Below are 17226 nucleotides of genomic sequence, written 5' to 3' on the forward strand. Positions count from 1 at the left end.
TTTGACCATGTGGTTTCAGTAAGACAAAGGAACTGGCAATCAGCCAGCAGCTTGTTACTCTCTGCCAAGATTAAAAAGTTAAAACTACCATCGGAGTTCGTATTTCATTGGAAATTAAGAGATCTAACACATGCATAATCTCCAATTGGTCTTCATGCATTCTGCTACAGGTGGCAATGTTAAGGACCCAAATACAGACTCGCACCACTCCGCCTCCACTTGTGGTCCACCAATGCCTCAACCCCAGGCTTCCTGCCTAGTCCTTGGAGCGGAGCATGGTGCAGAAGGAGCGGAGGAAGTGTTCCCACAACCCAATGAATCCACAGATCCAAAGCCCCAACCTGTAGCGAGCGCCAGTCAGATCAAGAACCCTGGATGTTTGACTGCACTGTGCAATCCACCTGTACCATGGCTGATAACAGTAGCTGTAGACCAACACCACAACACTCCACCCGCTTAGTAAGTACAGAAAAAAAAAGAAATGGGAACGAAAGTGAAAAATGCCACCAAGTTAGGTCTGCAGGAGCGTTAAGGGGGCCCAAGGTCCAACTGGCTCTCCATTCCTCTCAATAGCAAAAGGCATCAAACCTGGTTGTTAGCTCGGGGGGAGGTCTCGAACGAGCCGCTCTCGGGGACTGTGACTAAACAAGACGCTCTCGGTTGTTTGCTAAATCTGAGATTTCTGTCTTCTGCTGCCCTCTGGTGGATTAAGAAATTACATCACCCGGAAGAAAAAAAAACTTGAGCACAGAAAAAGGTCATTCCTTCTTTGTAGGTCGATCTAATTGCACCACATTCCCACCATGTCTCGTGATCACATCATTGAGCAAAAAAAGGGCAAAGAATGGACTCAACACCGTCCCATGGCAACACAGGTTAAATATTCAACCATGCAACACTTCAACCATTCAATCAGCTCAGCCCAGAAGTCCCAGATCAATATAATAACAGAGAAAGGAGAAAGAAAGAAAAAAATTCAACCAGGATTCTAATTCCTGATCACTGTCCAGTGACTCATTCCTGGTGCCAGGAGAGGGTAGGATCACTTGGTTGTGATACCATCACCGTTGAATTGCTTGCCTGCATGGCCCAAGTTGACACATGCTGTCCTAGTGAACTTTGTCATAGAATCAAACTGCAGCAGGAGTTGGTGCCTTCAGGATAGGCTGATGAGGAGGGAAAAGGAGGAGGCGGGGGGGGGGGGGGGGGAAAGCAGGGAGTTAAACTGGTACCTGGTATCTGTTTCAGTATTTTGGCATGACACATCTGTCCCTTCCAGATGTCGGTGAGAACGTATTCCATTCGCTTTGCTCTCCAGAGAAAGTTGAACACTCTAAAATAATGGTTCATACATTCCCGAGTAAACACCTGAAAGACAACAAACAGCACACATTAACAAATCGCACAAACCTGGAGGTTCGGGCAGTGTGAACGATCCCCACTACCCGCTTGACTCCCTGACCCTCCCCACACCCCACCTCGTTCCCTGACCCTCCCCACACCCCACCTCGTTCCCTGACCACCCTCCGACCCCATTCATGGCCAAACAGTGTTCAGCCCAAATCCCAGTACGGTGAGACAGCAGAGAGCGAGACAGAGGGAGAAAGAAAAGGGGGGGGGGGGGAAGTTGGGGGGCAGAGAGACAAGAAGCACAGTGAGGAGAAAATGTTGCGTCAATCTTAATATTCCAGGTGTGTCGGTTTACTCAGCTCTGCTCTCGTGTGGCCAACTCTGGTTGGATATATTCCAGGAGGTTGCATCACATGATGCGCCCCCCCCCCCCCCCCCCCCGAGACCAATCTCCTTGCCTCTCTTTCCTCCCCTCCCCCATAATGTATTTGCTTCATGGGTTCTATAGAAACATAGAAAATGGGTGCAGGAGTCGGCCATTCGAGCCTGCACCACCATTCAATATGATCATCGCTGATCATTTTTGCAACTTTAGTACCAGATTCCTGTTTTCTCTCCATACCCATATGATTAAGAATTCATTGCTATTAAGAACTAGTTGGTTTATTAACAAAGATTTACCAATCACACTACACATTACCAGTTCATCCACCTTGCCTCATCGTGGATCCCCAGTTGGCTTGGGTTTTATTGAGTCTTGTGAACATCACATGACTGACTAAGCCTACAACTATTTTAGTTTACACTTGGCGCGATCCAGTAAACCAGCAACAGCTGTGCAACCTGTGATCATACTCACAGGTGCATACATTGCACAACCCCCCCCCCCCCCCATTGGTCAGCCTCACCCCACACTCTCCTCCTCCTGCCGCCCCCCCACCCACTCTATGGATCAGTCTCACCCCACACTGCCCCCATGGGTCAGCCTCACGGTCACTGGCATTACACACCAATTGGACAGCGATCAGAGTCATTGTTCCCCAATTAGCTGATCCTGAACTGTCTTGTCAAACAGAAGTTTCTCCCTCATCTCCAATATTTGTTATATCTAAAACTTTAAAAAAAGTTAATTCACTCTCTCTCACTCTCTCCAGGGCTACAAATATCTTAATTTGGGACTTTCACAAAATAATTTCAGTTGCCAGATGACCTTGTGTACAGTACAGAAAAGCCACAATAATTCAGTGTTGATCTACAAGAGCTATTTTTAAGCTGAGCAAGAACACAATCATTGTAAAACACCAATGCAAAGCCGGTATTATTTTTTTTTAAAACTGCGAACCTTTTAGCTCCTGTAAATTATTAACTGAATTCAACTTCAGGATAAATGCCAACAAAATAAGGAGCTTCTCAAAAACCACGACAACAGAAGCTTTAAAATAAATTGCCCAGATGCTGGATTATCCAGGTTTATGTCAAGGATTTCTACAATTATCCCTTCGCTGTAAGTGGACTTACTGTTGCAATTGGGCCATCAACATGATAATCCAAACTGAAGACATCCCAGCCTGTATCTCCCGCCGATATCTAGGAAGGAGGGAAAAAAAGGACTAAGTTTGGAGAAAGTGGCATCACCACCAGTCAGTCGCAGTATTCGAGCACTGTGTGGAAAAGGGTTACTGTATTTACAACTAATTAGGAACTTCAGTGCTGCAATTCCTACCATGACTTATGATTTGGACCCAAAATGGCATCACACTGAAGGTGCTTCCAGTCACAGAACATTTAAACTAAAATACACACACTGAAAATCACAACATAAATACTTAGAATCATAGAAAATTATGACACAGAAGGCCATTCGGCCCATCATGCCTGTGCCAGTTGAAAAAAAGTTAGCCAGCCTAATTCCACTTTCCAGCACTAGGTCCATAGCCCTGTAGATTACAACTCTTCAAGTGCACATCCAAGTGCCTTTTGAATGGGATGAGGGTTTCTGCCTCTGCATCCCTTTCAGGCAATGAGTTCCAGACTCCTACCACCCTCTGGGTGAAGAAATGTTTCCTTCTACCAACTACTTTAAATCTATGCCCCTGGTTATTCACCCCTCTGCTAAGGGAAATAGGTCCTTCCTATCCACTCTATCTAGGCCCCTCATAATTTTATACACCTCAATTAAATCTTCCCTCAGCCTCCTGTATTCCAAGGAAAACAACCCCAGCCTATCCAATCTTTCCTCATAGCTAAAGTATTCCAGTCCTGGCAACATCCTCATAAGCTACCCCATCTACTGCAATCGCATCCTTCCTGTAATGCGGTGACCAGAAATGCACACAGTACTCCAGCTGTGCCGAACTAGTTCTGTATATAGTTCAAGCATAACCACCTGCTCTTGTATTCTATGCCTCGGCTAATAAAGGCAAGTATCCCGTATGCCTTCTTAACCACCTTATCTACCTGGCCTGCTACCTTCAGGGATCTGTGGACGGATACTCCAAGCATGTTGGCCAAAGCCTATGTGACGAGGGGTACAAGATCACCCAAAACATGCCTCATGCCCACTCGCAACAAAGGCTTTGCAAACTTATTACAGTAAAGAAGTCTTCATCTTCAATTGTAACATTGGCCCCTGCAGTGAAAGGGGCGCTTACATCACCTGCCCTGCACATAATTCCTTTAGAAACATAGAAACATAGAAAATGTTTATGTACACCCATGTTATTAATTACCTCCATGAGTCTAACATCCAGACGTTTGAGGATCTCCGGACTATCAAACTGTGCATTAGTTGCTCTGACAGCTGTCTCAAGGATTCCAGTCAAATTATGCTGATACAACGTCGAGGCTGATCTCGCTAGCTCTGGCCTATAAAACAGTTGTACAATATCAATAAACATTAAAAATATCATTTTAATTCATAAAACATGCAAATTATCCTTGTGGCTCATCTGATTAACTTTACAGAACACATGAATTTAGACTGCAAGCACGTTACATACATGTGACTGAGATTAGAGAGAGTTGCCAAACATGTGTAACGGAGATTAAATCATGTGTTGCCGTATACTTGTGACTGAGATTAGATCACATGTTCCTGGATGAGTCCAGCTAAATAGACTGAAGCCATCATCTTCTATTGCCAGCGACTCTCAACTTCCCTAGTCTCAGGCCGAATCAAACTCTCTGCGATCTTGGAGGCCCGTTCCACCTCAAGTTTCTAACCCCATAATCGCCTCCATCACAAAAACTGCCTACTCCCATCCACCTCAGCCCATCTGTTGAAGGAAAGATTGGCGAGGGTTTCCGCATCGGCCATCTTTACCTCCATTCACTACTCAGATGTTCTCCTCCTCCACAAATTTCAGCTCATTCAAAACCATTCTGCCATATCCCATTACATACCAAGTCTTATTTGGCCATAACCCTCATCCTCACTGACCTGCACTGGCTCTGGATCCACCAAGTCTCAAACTTTAAAATTCTCATCCTTGTGCTTTCACCCGTCCACAGCCTATCTCTGTCACCTCCTCAAGTGCTACAATCCCTCCCAAAATCTCCGTTCCTTTCATTCTGGCCTCATGCAATCCTTCACCCCAACACTAGGGGCCGTGCCTTCAGCTGCTGGGGTCCCACACACAAGAACAAAAGAATTAGGAACAGGAGTAGGCCATCTAGCCCCTCGAGCCTGTTCCACTTTTCAACAAGATCATGGCTGATCTGGCCATGGACTCAGCTCCACTTACCCGCCCGCTCCCCGTAACCCTTAATTCCCTTATTGGTTAAAAATCTATCTGTGATTTGAATACATTCACTGAGCTAGCCTCAACTGCTTCCTTGGGCAGAAAATTCCACAGATTCACAACCCTCTGGGAGAAGAAATTTCTTCTCAACTCGGTTTTAAATTGGCTCCCCCGTATTTTGAGGCTGTGCCCCCTAGTTCTAGTCTCCCCGACCAGTGGAAACAACCTCTTTGCCTCTATCTTGTCTATCCCTTTCATTATTTTAAATGTTTCTATAAGATCACCCCTCATCCTTCTGAACTCCAACGAGTAAAGACCCAGTCTATACAATCTATCATAAGGTAACCCCCTCATCTCCGGAATCAGCCTAGTGAATCATCTCTGTACCCCCTCCAAAGCTAGTATATCCTTCCTTAAGTAAGGTGACCAAAACTGCACACAGTACTCCAGGTGCGGCCTCACCAATACCCTGTACAGTTGCAGCAGGACCTCCCAGCTTTCGTACTCCATCCATTCACCTTCCTGATTACCTGCTGCACCTGCAAACTAACTTTTTGGGATTCATGCACAAGGACCCAGGTCCCTCTGCACCGCAGCATGTTGTAATTTCTCCCCATTCAAATAATATTCCCTTTTTCTGTTTCCTCTTTCCCCTTCCCCCACCGCCCCCCCAAGGTGGATGACCTCACATTTTCCGACATTATATTCCATCTGCCAAACCTTAGCCCATTCGCTTAACCTGTCTAAATCTCTTTGCAGCCTCTCTGTGTCCTTTACACAACCCGCTTTCCCACTAATCTTTGTGTCATCTGCAAATTTTGTTACACTACACTCTGTCCCCTCTTCCAGGTCATCTATGTATATTGTAAACAGTTGTGGTCCCAGCACCGATCCCTGTGGCACACCACTAACCACCGATTTCCAACCGGAAAAGGACCCATTTATCCCGACTCTCTGCTTTCTGTTAGCCAGCCAATTCTCTATCCATGCTAATACATTTTCTCTGACTCCGCGTACCTTTATCTTCTGCAGTAACCTTTTGTGTGGCACCTTGTCGAATGCCTTTTGGAAATCTAAATATGCCACATCCATCGGTACACCTCTATCCACCATGCTCATTATATCCTCAAAGAATTCCAGTAAATTAGTTAAACATGATTTCCCCTTCATGAATCCATGTTGCGTCTGCTTGATTGCACTATTCCTATCTAGATGTCCCGCTATTTCTTCTTAATGATAGCTTCAAGCATTTTCCCCGCTACAGATGTTAAACTAACCGGCCTATAGTTACCTGCCTTTTGTCTGCCCCCCTTTTTAAACAGAGATGTGACATAAGCTGTTTTCCAAACCGCTGGTACCTCCCCAGAGTCCAGAGAATTTTGGTAGATTATAACGAATGCATGTGCTATAACTTCCGCCATCTCTTAATACCCTGGGGTGCATTTCATCAGGACCAGGGGACTTGTCTACCTTGAGTCCCATTAGCCTATCCAGCACTACCCCGCTAATGATAGTGGTTATCTCAAGGTCCTCCCTTCCCACATTCCCATGACCAGCAATTTTTGGCACTGTGAAGACCGAAGCAAAATAATTGTTTCAGGTCTCAGCCATTTCCACATTTCCCATTATTAAATCCCCCTTCTCATCTTCTAAGGGACCAAAATTTACTTTAGTCACCCTTTTCCATTTTATATATAAATCGGTAAAAGCTTTTACTATCTGTTTTTATGTTTTGCGCAAGTTTACTTTCGTAATCTATCTTTCCTTTCTTTATTACTTTCTTCGAACCTTAGAACTCCCTCCGTAAACTCCTGTCTCCTTCTCCAGGCTTTTGGTCAGCCTCCAGCTTTGGTTCTGCGTATCCCTTTCACACCCGTGAAAACCACCTTTGGATATTTTAGTCACAATAAATGCCAGCTGTTGAGAGGTTAATTTTGAAAAGTAGTTTAGGTGCTTCACCATGGAAGGTGAAGGTGAGGTACAGAATAGGTTTGCAGTCTTGGTCCTCAATATCAGCAGTGAGCACTCCCTATACAAGTACAGCAAGGCTAGATCAAAAGGTAATGGCCCTTTTACCCTGTTCCAGCAACATGCATTAGCCCCAGCCTCACAACACCACTTACTTTTCTCGTGTGACCATTTCATTCCTCCAACTCTATCCTTTTATGAACCCCTCCTACTTTGTGTCACCATTGGCAGTCGTGCCTTTAGCCAGCTCCGCAAACCCCTCCTCCTTAAAGCCCACCTCTTTGACGAAGCTTTTGCTTACCCCTCCTAATATTGCCTTATTTGGCTCAGTGTCCATTTACTGTTGATTACACTTCTGCGAAGCACTTTGGGAGCTTTTCTACTTTAAAAGGCGCTATATAAATACAAGTTGTTGTTGATATTAATCAGAGGTAAATTTATCACCCAGGCCCTGGAGTGAAAGGACAGTGTGTTAACTTGCTTTGCTGCCCAGCAGAAGTGTAAGTATTGCTTATGTTCATGTTGAAACCCAGCTCACATATGCTAACGTAATCTAATGCACATGTGGGGCAATCCAAAACCATTATAATCTGAGCAGACTGTATTTAAAATAATCCAAACTTACTCCGAAAGAATTCCTATTTCCCCTCTGTCCATTAAATTCGGACAGCAGTGATCTCTCCCTCTTTAGCTGGACTCTTCATCTCGCCCATCTACCAATCAAGTGCAAGTGTACCATGGAAATCTGCATCAGTTACAAAGTGCGATGAAATTGAGATGATGGGAAAAGACTAAATAAGTTAGTGTGACTTTCTGTGGACATGAGGAGACTTTGGGGTGGCCAGATTTGAAGTTTGCAAGATGATGATGACAACTAAGAAACTGATTAAGCAAATGTTTCACTCTGCTTGAAGATTCAAATACCACAGACAAGAGTTAAAAATGAGGGGGAAAGTAGTAAGGAAGCGAGGCAGAACACGTTCATCCAGAGGGTAACATGCGTAGAACATCTACTGTAAAATCTTTTGAAGTCAATATAAATGGGTTGATCAGATGACTGGGTGGATGACTGAAGGGGAAGGGATTGAGGAATGCAGTAAAACTGTGGCATTGATTTATGGAAAAGGGATAGATGCACTTGATAAATGTGCTCACGTTCCTAAAAATTTCTTGTATTAACACAAACATAGAAAATAGGTGCAGGAGTAGGCCATTCGGTCCCTTGAGCCTGCACCACCATTCAATAAGATCATGGCTGATAATTCACCTCAGTACTCCTTTCCTGCTTTCTCTCCATACCCCTTGATCCATTTAGCCATAAGGGCCACATCTAATTCCCTCTTGAATATATCCAACGAACTGACATCAACACCTCTCTGCGATAGGGAATTCCACAGGTTAACAATGAAGAAGTTTCTCCTCATCTCTGTCCTAAATGGCCTACCCCTTATCCTTAGACTGTGTCCCCTGGTTCTGGACTTACCCAACATCGGGAACATACTTCCTGCCTCTAACCTGTCCAGTCCCATCAGAATTTTACATGTTTCTATGAGATCCCCCCCTCATCCTTCGAAACTCCAGTGAATAAAGGCCCAGTCGATCTAGTCTCTCCTTATAGGTCAGTCCAACCATCCTGGGAATCAGTCTGGTGAACCTTCGCTGCACTCCCTCAATAGCAAGATTAGGAGACCAAAATTGAACCAATATTCCAGGTGATGCCTCACCAAGGTCCTGTACAACTGCAGTAAGACCTCCCTGCTCCTAAACTCAAATCCCCTAGCTATGAAGGCCAACATACCATTTACCTTCTTTACTGCCAGCTGTACCTGCATGCCAACTTTCAATGACTGATGTACCAGGACACCCAGGTCTCATTGCACCTCCCCTTTTCCTAATCTGCCACCATTCAGATAATATTCTGCCTTCGTGTTTTTGCCCCCAAAGTGGATAACCTCACATTTATCCACATTATACTGCATCTGCCATGCATTTGCCCACTCACCCAACCTATCCGAGTCACCCTGCAGCCTCTTAGCGTCCTCCTCACAGCTCACACCACCACCCAGTTTAGTGTCATCTGCAAACTTGGAGATATTACACTCAATTCCCTCATCTAAAATCATGAATGTATATTGTAAAGAGCTGGGGTCCCAGCATTGAGCCCTGCGGCACCCCACTCGTCACTGCCCGCCATTCTGAAAAGGACCCGTTTATCCCGACTCTCTGCTTCCTGTCTGCCAACCAGTTCTCTATCCACGTCAGTACATTACCCCCAATACCATGTGCTTTAATTTTGCAAACCAATCTCGTGTGGGACCTTGTCAAAAGCCTTTTGAAAGTCCAAATACACCACATCCACTGGTTCTCCCTTGTCCACTCTGCTAGTTACATCCTCAAAAAATTCCAGAAGATTTGTCAAGCATGATTTCCCTTTCATAAATCCATGTTAACTTGGACTGATCCTGTCACTGCTTTCCAAATGTGCTTTTATTTCATCTTTAGTAATTGATTCCAACATTTTGATAAGAATTGATAGACTGTTGGAAAATGATCACCAATGCATCCCCTATTTCTAGGGTCACTTCCTTAAGTACTCTGGGTTGCAGACTATCGTGCCCCGGGGATTTATCGGCCTTCAATCCCATCAATTTCCCTAACACAATTTCCCGCTTAATAAAGATATCCTTCAGTTCCTCCTTCTCACTAGACCCACTGTCCCCTAGTACTTCCGGAAGGTTATTTGTGTCTTCCTTCGTGAAGACAGAACCAAAGTATTTGTTCAATTGGTCTGCCATTTCTTTGTTCCCCATTATAAATTCACCTGAATCCGACTGCAAGGGACCCAAGTTTGTCTTCACTAATCTTTTTCTCTTCACATATCTATTAGAAGCTTTAGCAGTCAGTTTTTATGTTCCCGGCAAGCTTCCTCTCATACTCTATTTCCCCCCCTCCTAATTAGACCCTTTGTCCTGCTCTGCTGAATTCTAAATTTCTCCCAGTCCTCAGGTTTGCTGCTTTTTCTGGCCAATTTATATGCCTCTTCCTTATTTCATTTAATTCTCTTAAAGTTGGATTCACGGTTATCGATGCAAAATGCAGACAAATATCAAATTCTACAGACCATGAACAGCTCCAGTCCACTGGGAATTAATCATCCAAACTCAGTCCATCAGGACTGACCAATATCACGCTAGTATCAGGTCTTTTGTTCAATCACATTTAGGAGTCAGGAGACATTTCCGAGCCTTTTCCTGAGAAGTGTCATCATTTTGCTCAGATCCTGCCCCAATGTTGTGGTAAAAAAACATCGGGAATTAGTCCACAAGGGTCAGTACTGAGCACTCAGTTTACATGTACAACAAGGCTGGAACAACAACAAACTATGACCTGTTGGAGAGGCAAGAGTCGTGAGCTGAACAGCCCCCTTCCCCCTACTCACTTCAGTAAGTCCATGAGATGTCGAACAAAGTCTCCTTGGCCCAAGAGCAAGTAACGCCGCACAGCCTTAATGTGCTCCAGCAAATGGTAATTCTGGTTCAGAACATCCAGCAAGTATTTACTGGTCTCATGATAAGCTGCATCAATTTTTTCTTGAAAAGCTCCTTCCAAATCAGTGAACAGCTCAGCAGCTAGAATGGAATTAACAAAACAAAAATAAACTTAAAACACATCAGCGTATTTGTGCGTCTGATAACTAAACATAAATTTACTGTTCCCCAATAATTCATCAGCCAGTTGCATATAATAGTTTACAATGGTTCCAGCCACAAGGAACCTTAACGCCAAAATAAAGCTTGGGTTGAAGTGTCATCTGATAAAGGACTCTTCACAGGGTCGCTGGATGATCCACTTTTACACACTAACCACCTGAGCTCATTTTGAACCCAAGTTATAGGGATATCTTCATGTCGTTTCTGGATTGTTCAGTGACTAGATTATTTGTAATAGCTTGCGCATCTGTTAACAAGACAGAATGTTCTAGCTCAGAAAATAGGCCATCGATTCATAGAATGTTCTAGCAGAGAGTCTGGCATTTTTCTTCATATAAATCCAATATCAGTCTCCTGCTCCCTCCCTTATAATATAAGTAATTGTATAAGGAGGGTAAATGAAAGAGAAAAGATATGAATTTCTAGGTTATCACTTTCAAATTCACTGTAATGCAGCATTCGAGGCGGCAAAGTACTTTTAAAACAATCCAGATTCAGGCGAAGTTCAACAATCCGTACCATCTTTTGGTGAAACAGCAGATTTTGTCACAGCCATCATCTTTACTGACGGAGTTCGGTCCTGACACACTTGATGCAAGAAGTTGATAGATTTCCCAATCAAAAGCACCTGAGGCACAAAAAAAAGCAACATTTTATTTATATATCTCTAAGAAACAAAGACCCCAATTGCTTTCAAAGATATTCCAAAATCAGTGATAGAAACACTGTCAGTTAGCACGTTAAACTGTTTCCCATAACTAGAGATGGCAACTGCAGTTGCCATCTTTCAGTACAAACCACTTACTACACGGCCTTCATTCAAAATAAAAAATGTCCTACTAACCGGAAAATCCTCTCACGAAATCCTCTACAAATGTCCTGCAATCAATATTTCAGCAAAACAGATGCTCATTGCCAACAGTGAGCACATGGATCTCCATTGGCCACCAATAAACACATTAGACTCCTTACACATTGTTTATACACAAGATTAAAAACAAAGTTTAAGTCCATTTCAATTAAAATGCCTGTCTGCAGGGTTCTTTAATGAAATGGGCTCCCAACAGACCCCAAGCCACCTCGGTGCTTTTGTTGGGTTCAAGTTTAATGGCTCATGCAAAAGATGGCACCTCCCACAATGCAAGACTCCCTCAGTCTGTTTGCACTTGGAGTGAGGCATGAACTGATTCAGAGCTGAAAGTGCGACCAACAAAGTCAAACTGAAACTTCAGCGTCACTTTCATGCAATTGAAGAATTACATTCAGGGGCGGTTTAAGTTGATAGTGTACAATAAGCAACTCTGGAGGTATGGGTCACACCACTACACAGGTTAAATGTCATGCAGTGGTTTACAAAGTCGTCACGGAACCGTTCAACCCCAATGGGGACATTAAACCAGCCTGACCTCAATTTAAATATTGAGAATAATTTAGAAGCAACGGAGAGGGGCAGAAAGAAAGGAAGGGCTTGCATTTACATAGCACCTTCTGGATGATCCAAAGCATTGCACAGCCAAAAAATTACTTTCGAAGTACAGTCATTCTGGTTTTGTAGGGAATTTGCACACAGCAAGATCCCACTATCAACTGAGATGAACGACCAGTACATTCATCATGCTGCTTAGGGGAGAAATAAGCCAGCACACCAGAAAATCCCAGCTCTTGCTTCAAATAATACTGTGGAAACTTTTACATTCATGTGCACAGACAGTCTGGGATGGAGCTGAACACTGTCCCTGGCTGGGAGTGTTCAAAGCACCTAATCAGGATTTTCTGTTTGTGTTATTGTATTGCCAGGATACAGAAATGGCAGAAATGTGTAAATATCCAAGGAGAAATAAAATTTACAGCATCAAACTTTATAACAGTCTCTGAGTAATCACCTTTCTGGCCTTATCCATTGTGATGAAGGAAGGAATCATCGACTTTCTCAGGCTATATTTGTCATGCCATAGTCTGTCGGCCTTCACCGTTGGATCGGAAGCTACAAAAAACTTCAAACAACAGTGAGAATGCATGACAGACTGAGCAATGATAATACTTCTAACTACATATATAGCAGTGCAACATTCCATTAACTTCTGATGCTTAAGCACTTTCACAATCTCTGTTTACTAAAGCTCTAATTGCACAATTATTCTCGACATGCACTCTATACCCTTTTAATTTGTGGAAAATTACAAAAGTCAGCAATTTACCAAGATTCAAAAAGTCCTGGGGAGAGGAGTAAATGCAGTTCAGCTAACCTCATTTCAAAGGCATCATCTCATTATCTTATCCATAAAATTAGAATACAAAGATAGATCTCCGTGTCTTCCCATCAACAGGAAGGGTTGATAGAAGCCACTTAGCAGTTGTCAAGCAAGACCAGAATGGCTGCCACGGAGGCAACAGACTTCTGACGGCATGGTTTTAGAATTCTGTTCTTTATTTTTGTTAATTGTTACAGGCTGTGATTTGCAAAATTACTATACATTATGCATTAAGTACTACAGTTCACTGTAAATGTTACTGTTCTAATTCAAACAACATTTGGCTAAAAAAAAATCATTTGAGATCATTCGATTTTACCTTAATGGATTTCAAAGCACAGAAACAGAACACAATCAAAACAACAACAATGTAATGGCATGGTGGCAAAAGGCCAAAGATGAAACACAACCTTGAAAACAAATACTTTCCAAGGACAGTAAGAGCACAATTACAGCTCTCCTCAGATGATGTGATGGGGAAGGAGGAATCCATGGGTTTCTAGACAGGCCAATGGGCACCTGCACTTACCTCGGGTTCACTTGCGATTTTACATAATCGCTCAGATATTGCCAACCCTTTTTCCTTCGTTCACATATCTTCTTCTTAGGCGGTCCCTCGAATCGAGGATGACTTGCTTCCATGCCAAAAAGGAATGAGTTCAATGATTTCACAGGTATTTCAATGAAGGCCCTAATATTCCAGGTCGAAGAACTGCATATGGAAGGGTGGAAGATGCCGGTGCGCGGATTTAAAAAAAAACGTAGGGTGGCCATTGCACACCAGCCACCATTCTGGCTTGACAGAGCTAGGTCTTCGTCCAGTGGCAAGAGTTAACCAAAACGACTGGAGACTAGCTCTGCTGCGTGGACCTAGTGCGCACACATATCACAATGTGGGCTGGACCGTGCTGCCCCTGGGCCCTCGCCTCTTCTGGGCCCCGATCACATGGCTCTGCAATCTCTCGCAGCTCCTTCGCCCCAACCTCCTGTTGTACCTGCCCACACTCCATCACCAACCTGGGTTATGGTGACATCTAATCCAGTTGCCCTCTTCACAGCCTTCGCCCTCCCGGACCGGCTCGTGCTGGACCTTGCAGTGGTATGCCGCCACACTGCTCCCTCCATGGAGGGAGCGGAGAGCGTTGACATATAGCTGGGATATAACTAACGGGTCTGAGCTTTAGGTCAGTACATCACCCAAATAGGCATTGCAAGTCTATGGCACAGCACATGTCTTTTGTTGCAGTTGCCGAAATGTAGCCTGTGCATGTACATGAATAGATAAGGGTTCTGGGACATTACAAACAGCAGATTGAGAAGCCCCGATTTATGTTAGCACAAATAACTGTAAATGCAGTTTGCAATTGCAACATAATAATTCCTAAATATCAATCCGCAATAATTACCAATGTCAGAATTCTTCTTTCAACTAAAAAAAGCGTAGCTTAAAATAAGATCGTGGCCCTGAAATTGCAGCCTCACCTGGGTCCGTACGGAATGCATACGGACCCGGAAAGGCATCACAAAAGCCAGTTTTCGACGTGCAATGTGCATGCACCAAAAACCGGCTTTCCCGATCTGTCTAAGTTTAGCTTGACAGATCTTCCGCATCTTCGGGAGAAGGACATTCGAATGGGCGATATTGCGCTATTTGCCCATCTCTTGCCCAGCAAATGTTCTTCAAAATCTTGCACATAACCTACTTTTACCAGCATAAGTTTTAAAACATTAAAAAAAAATTTTTTAAAAAGTTAAAAACCCTGTCCACGAAGGAAAATTTATTTTAAAACCCTAATTACACTTTTGTTTAAAAAGTGATTAAAAAAAAAAAAACACATTTCATTAACTTGTGTTTTTTTTAAATTGTTTGGGTTCTCATAATACTGAGAACTCATACTTACTGAGTTCCCATTATTATGAATGAGAGTACTGTACCTTCACTGGCTGTCCAGTGCGATGTGACTCAAGCGTCTTCCTCCGCATCTCCAAGACGTGAATGCGCTCCCATGCACAGGAAGAGGCGGCCTCCGACTGGAGTCGCTGGAGGGCGCAGGAGCAAAAGGTAGATGCAGATCTTTATTTTCAGGCGAGAGCCCACGGGAAGCACAGAACCGGGATTTCAGGCCCAGTAATTTGTGGAAATGTACAGCAACAATGCTACGATTTTTGTTCAAATTTCAGTAAGTGTCAAATTAAACCACTGAAGACAGGATAAGGTATGCTAAGTGTCAGTTTCTAATTACTGAGAATATTCTTTAGTCGGCTAATCTCCGAAAACATTCTCCTTTAATCAATACACAGTAATAGAATTTACTGAGATTCTGGTAATAAAATTGTGCATCTTATGACTAATTTGTGTCGCTGATAGTTGAGTCGATTGATTTTCCTCCCACTCATTATTTAATATTGAAGTTGTCCGCATTTTACTCAGTTATTTGCTTCCATCCTGGAGTCCAATCAAACTCACCGCACACTCCCCCCACCACCAAAAACAGATGGTCATTGCATAAAATGTGCGCATCGATGTGCCTAAACCTCCTATTCCCACCACCTGCAACAGTTTGTTCCTCTATCCTCAGGACATGACCTGACCTTTCACTGCTTTCCCATGACAAGCAGCAAGAGCGCAAGAATATCCTGTTGTGCAGAGTGGAGAATGAATAACTACTGAGGGAAAGATTGTTGAGATGGGAAGAGGGAAGGAGACACATCCATCTGGTGCAATTGCTGTTTGGGTGACCGGTGTAAGCACCCCACCCACCCATTCCTTCAACCACCATCTGTGACAGAGTCTGTAGATCCTGCATTGGACTAATTAGTTACCTTAGAACTCATGTTTGTGGGGAAGCATGTCATCCTTGACCCCGGGGGACTGCCCAAGATAAACCACATCCTCCCCTTATCTTGAGGGACACATGGGAGATGCACAACTAACAAAAAATGTTTACCTCATGGTATGTATCCTCCAGCTCGCCATCATAAATCCAGCGGTAGAGGAAGTTAAGGATGGGGTGCGATACAAGGCTAAGAATATGCTGCACCAGTGATCTCATGTATGGGTCTCCTGTTTTAGTATAAGCATGGACAGCAGATGCCAATTCTCCACCTTTCCTCCCTGAATAGATCAAAATGGAAACATCAGCTTAAATTCAAATTGCTGCACTCTTTCAAAACTATTGTTAAAAACTAAATATATAATTCTAATCTTCTTCAAACTATAAAAGGGTTTTCATTAAAAATTTAACTTTTGCACATATAAATAAATCTGGTTGCACTGATCCCTTATTCAGAATACATGGTTACATCTTTTCCAAAGTACAAATTTGGAAAAGATTGCAGCCCATCTCACTGGTCCTGAAAACTAATCCGTGTCAATCTGTCACTTCCTCAAACATCATTCCAATTATCATGGACATTTTCTCACACTATCTGCTCCCACCCCATTCCTGGACTGTCCATTCCACACATTAACCCACTCTCTTAAACAAAGTACTGCAATCTAAACTGTGTCCCCCCCTCATTCTTCACAGCCCAAGCACGGGTCCCTGGTTCTAGTGTTTGTGCCAATCTCAAACAAGTCAGGTTCAATTTATCTATTCCCACACTCTTAAATCCATCAATAATCTCCTACCCCCAATCCTCCTCTTCTCCAGAGTAAACAATCCCAGGATCTTCAGCCTCTCCTCATAGCTCAGATTCCTTAAGCTCATCAGTTTGTTGCCCTTTTCTGCATCTCCAGTGCCAGGATATCCTTGCTGTAGTACGGTGCCCAGAATTGTACGCAGTTCTCCAGCGGTGGGGATACCAGGGCCCAGAATTGTACAGTGTTCCAGCTGTGGGGATACCAGGGCCCAGAATTGCACCCAGTGCTCCAGTTATGGGGTACCAGTGCCTGTACAGACTCATTATCACCTCCTGGGATCTGTGCTCTATCCCAGGATGGTGTTAGCTTTCCTCACTGCTGCTACACACTGCGCTGTTGGTGATGGTGAGCTCTTCACCAATAGCCCAGATTCCTCTCCGGAGCGGTGTCCTTTAGCCCAGAAACAGTTTGCATTCTCCCCGGTTTAATCCCCATCGCCGGTCTCATTATACTGTATTAAACATCATTATCCACTCCTCAGCCCACCTCCCCAACCTATCCAGATCCCTGAGTTTTTGGTTTGCTTTCTCTTATTTTAACACACCCCAGCCCATTTTTTTTTT

The 17226-nt window shown here is 43.7% G+C and overlaps 1 protein-coding gene across 1 annotated transcript in view; it reads right to left on the bottom strand.

The window, feature by feature from the left end:
- Positions 1 to 17226, bottom strand: part of tubgcp3 (tubulin gamma complex component 3) — a 77264-nt gene that overhangs the window by 17310 nt on the left and 42728 nt on the right. The window contains 7 exon segments of the mRNA XM_070891811.1: positions 1233 to 1368; positions 2869 to 2937; positions 4080 to 4215; positions 10498 to 10687; positions 11288 to 11396; positions 12652 to 12762; positions 15969 to 16135. Of these exon segments, the coding sequence (XP_070747912.1) occupies positions 1233 to 1368; positions 2869 to 2937; positions 4080 to 4215; positions 10498 to 10687; positions 11288 to 11396; positions 12652 to 12762; positions 15969 to 16135 (918 nt within the window).

Source organism: Pristiophorus japonicus, chromosome 10, assembly GCF_044704955.1.
Source record: "Pristiophorus japonicus isolate sPriJap1 chromosome 10, sPriJap1.hap1, whole genome shotgun sequence".
Classification (NCBI taxonomy): Eukaryota; Metazoa; Chordata; class Chondrichthyes; family Pristiophoridae; genus Pristiophorus; species Pristiophorus japonicus.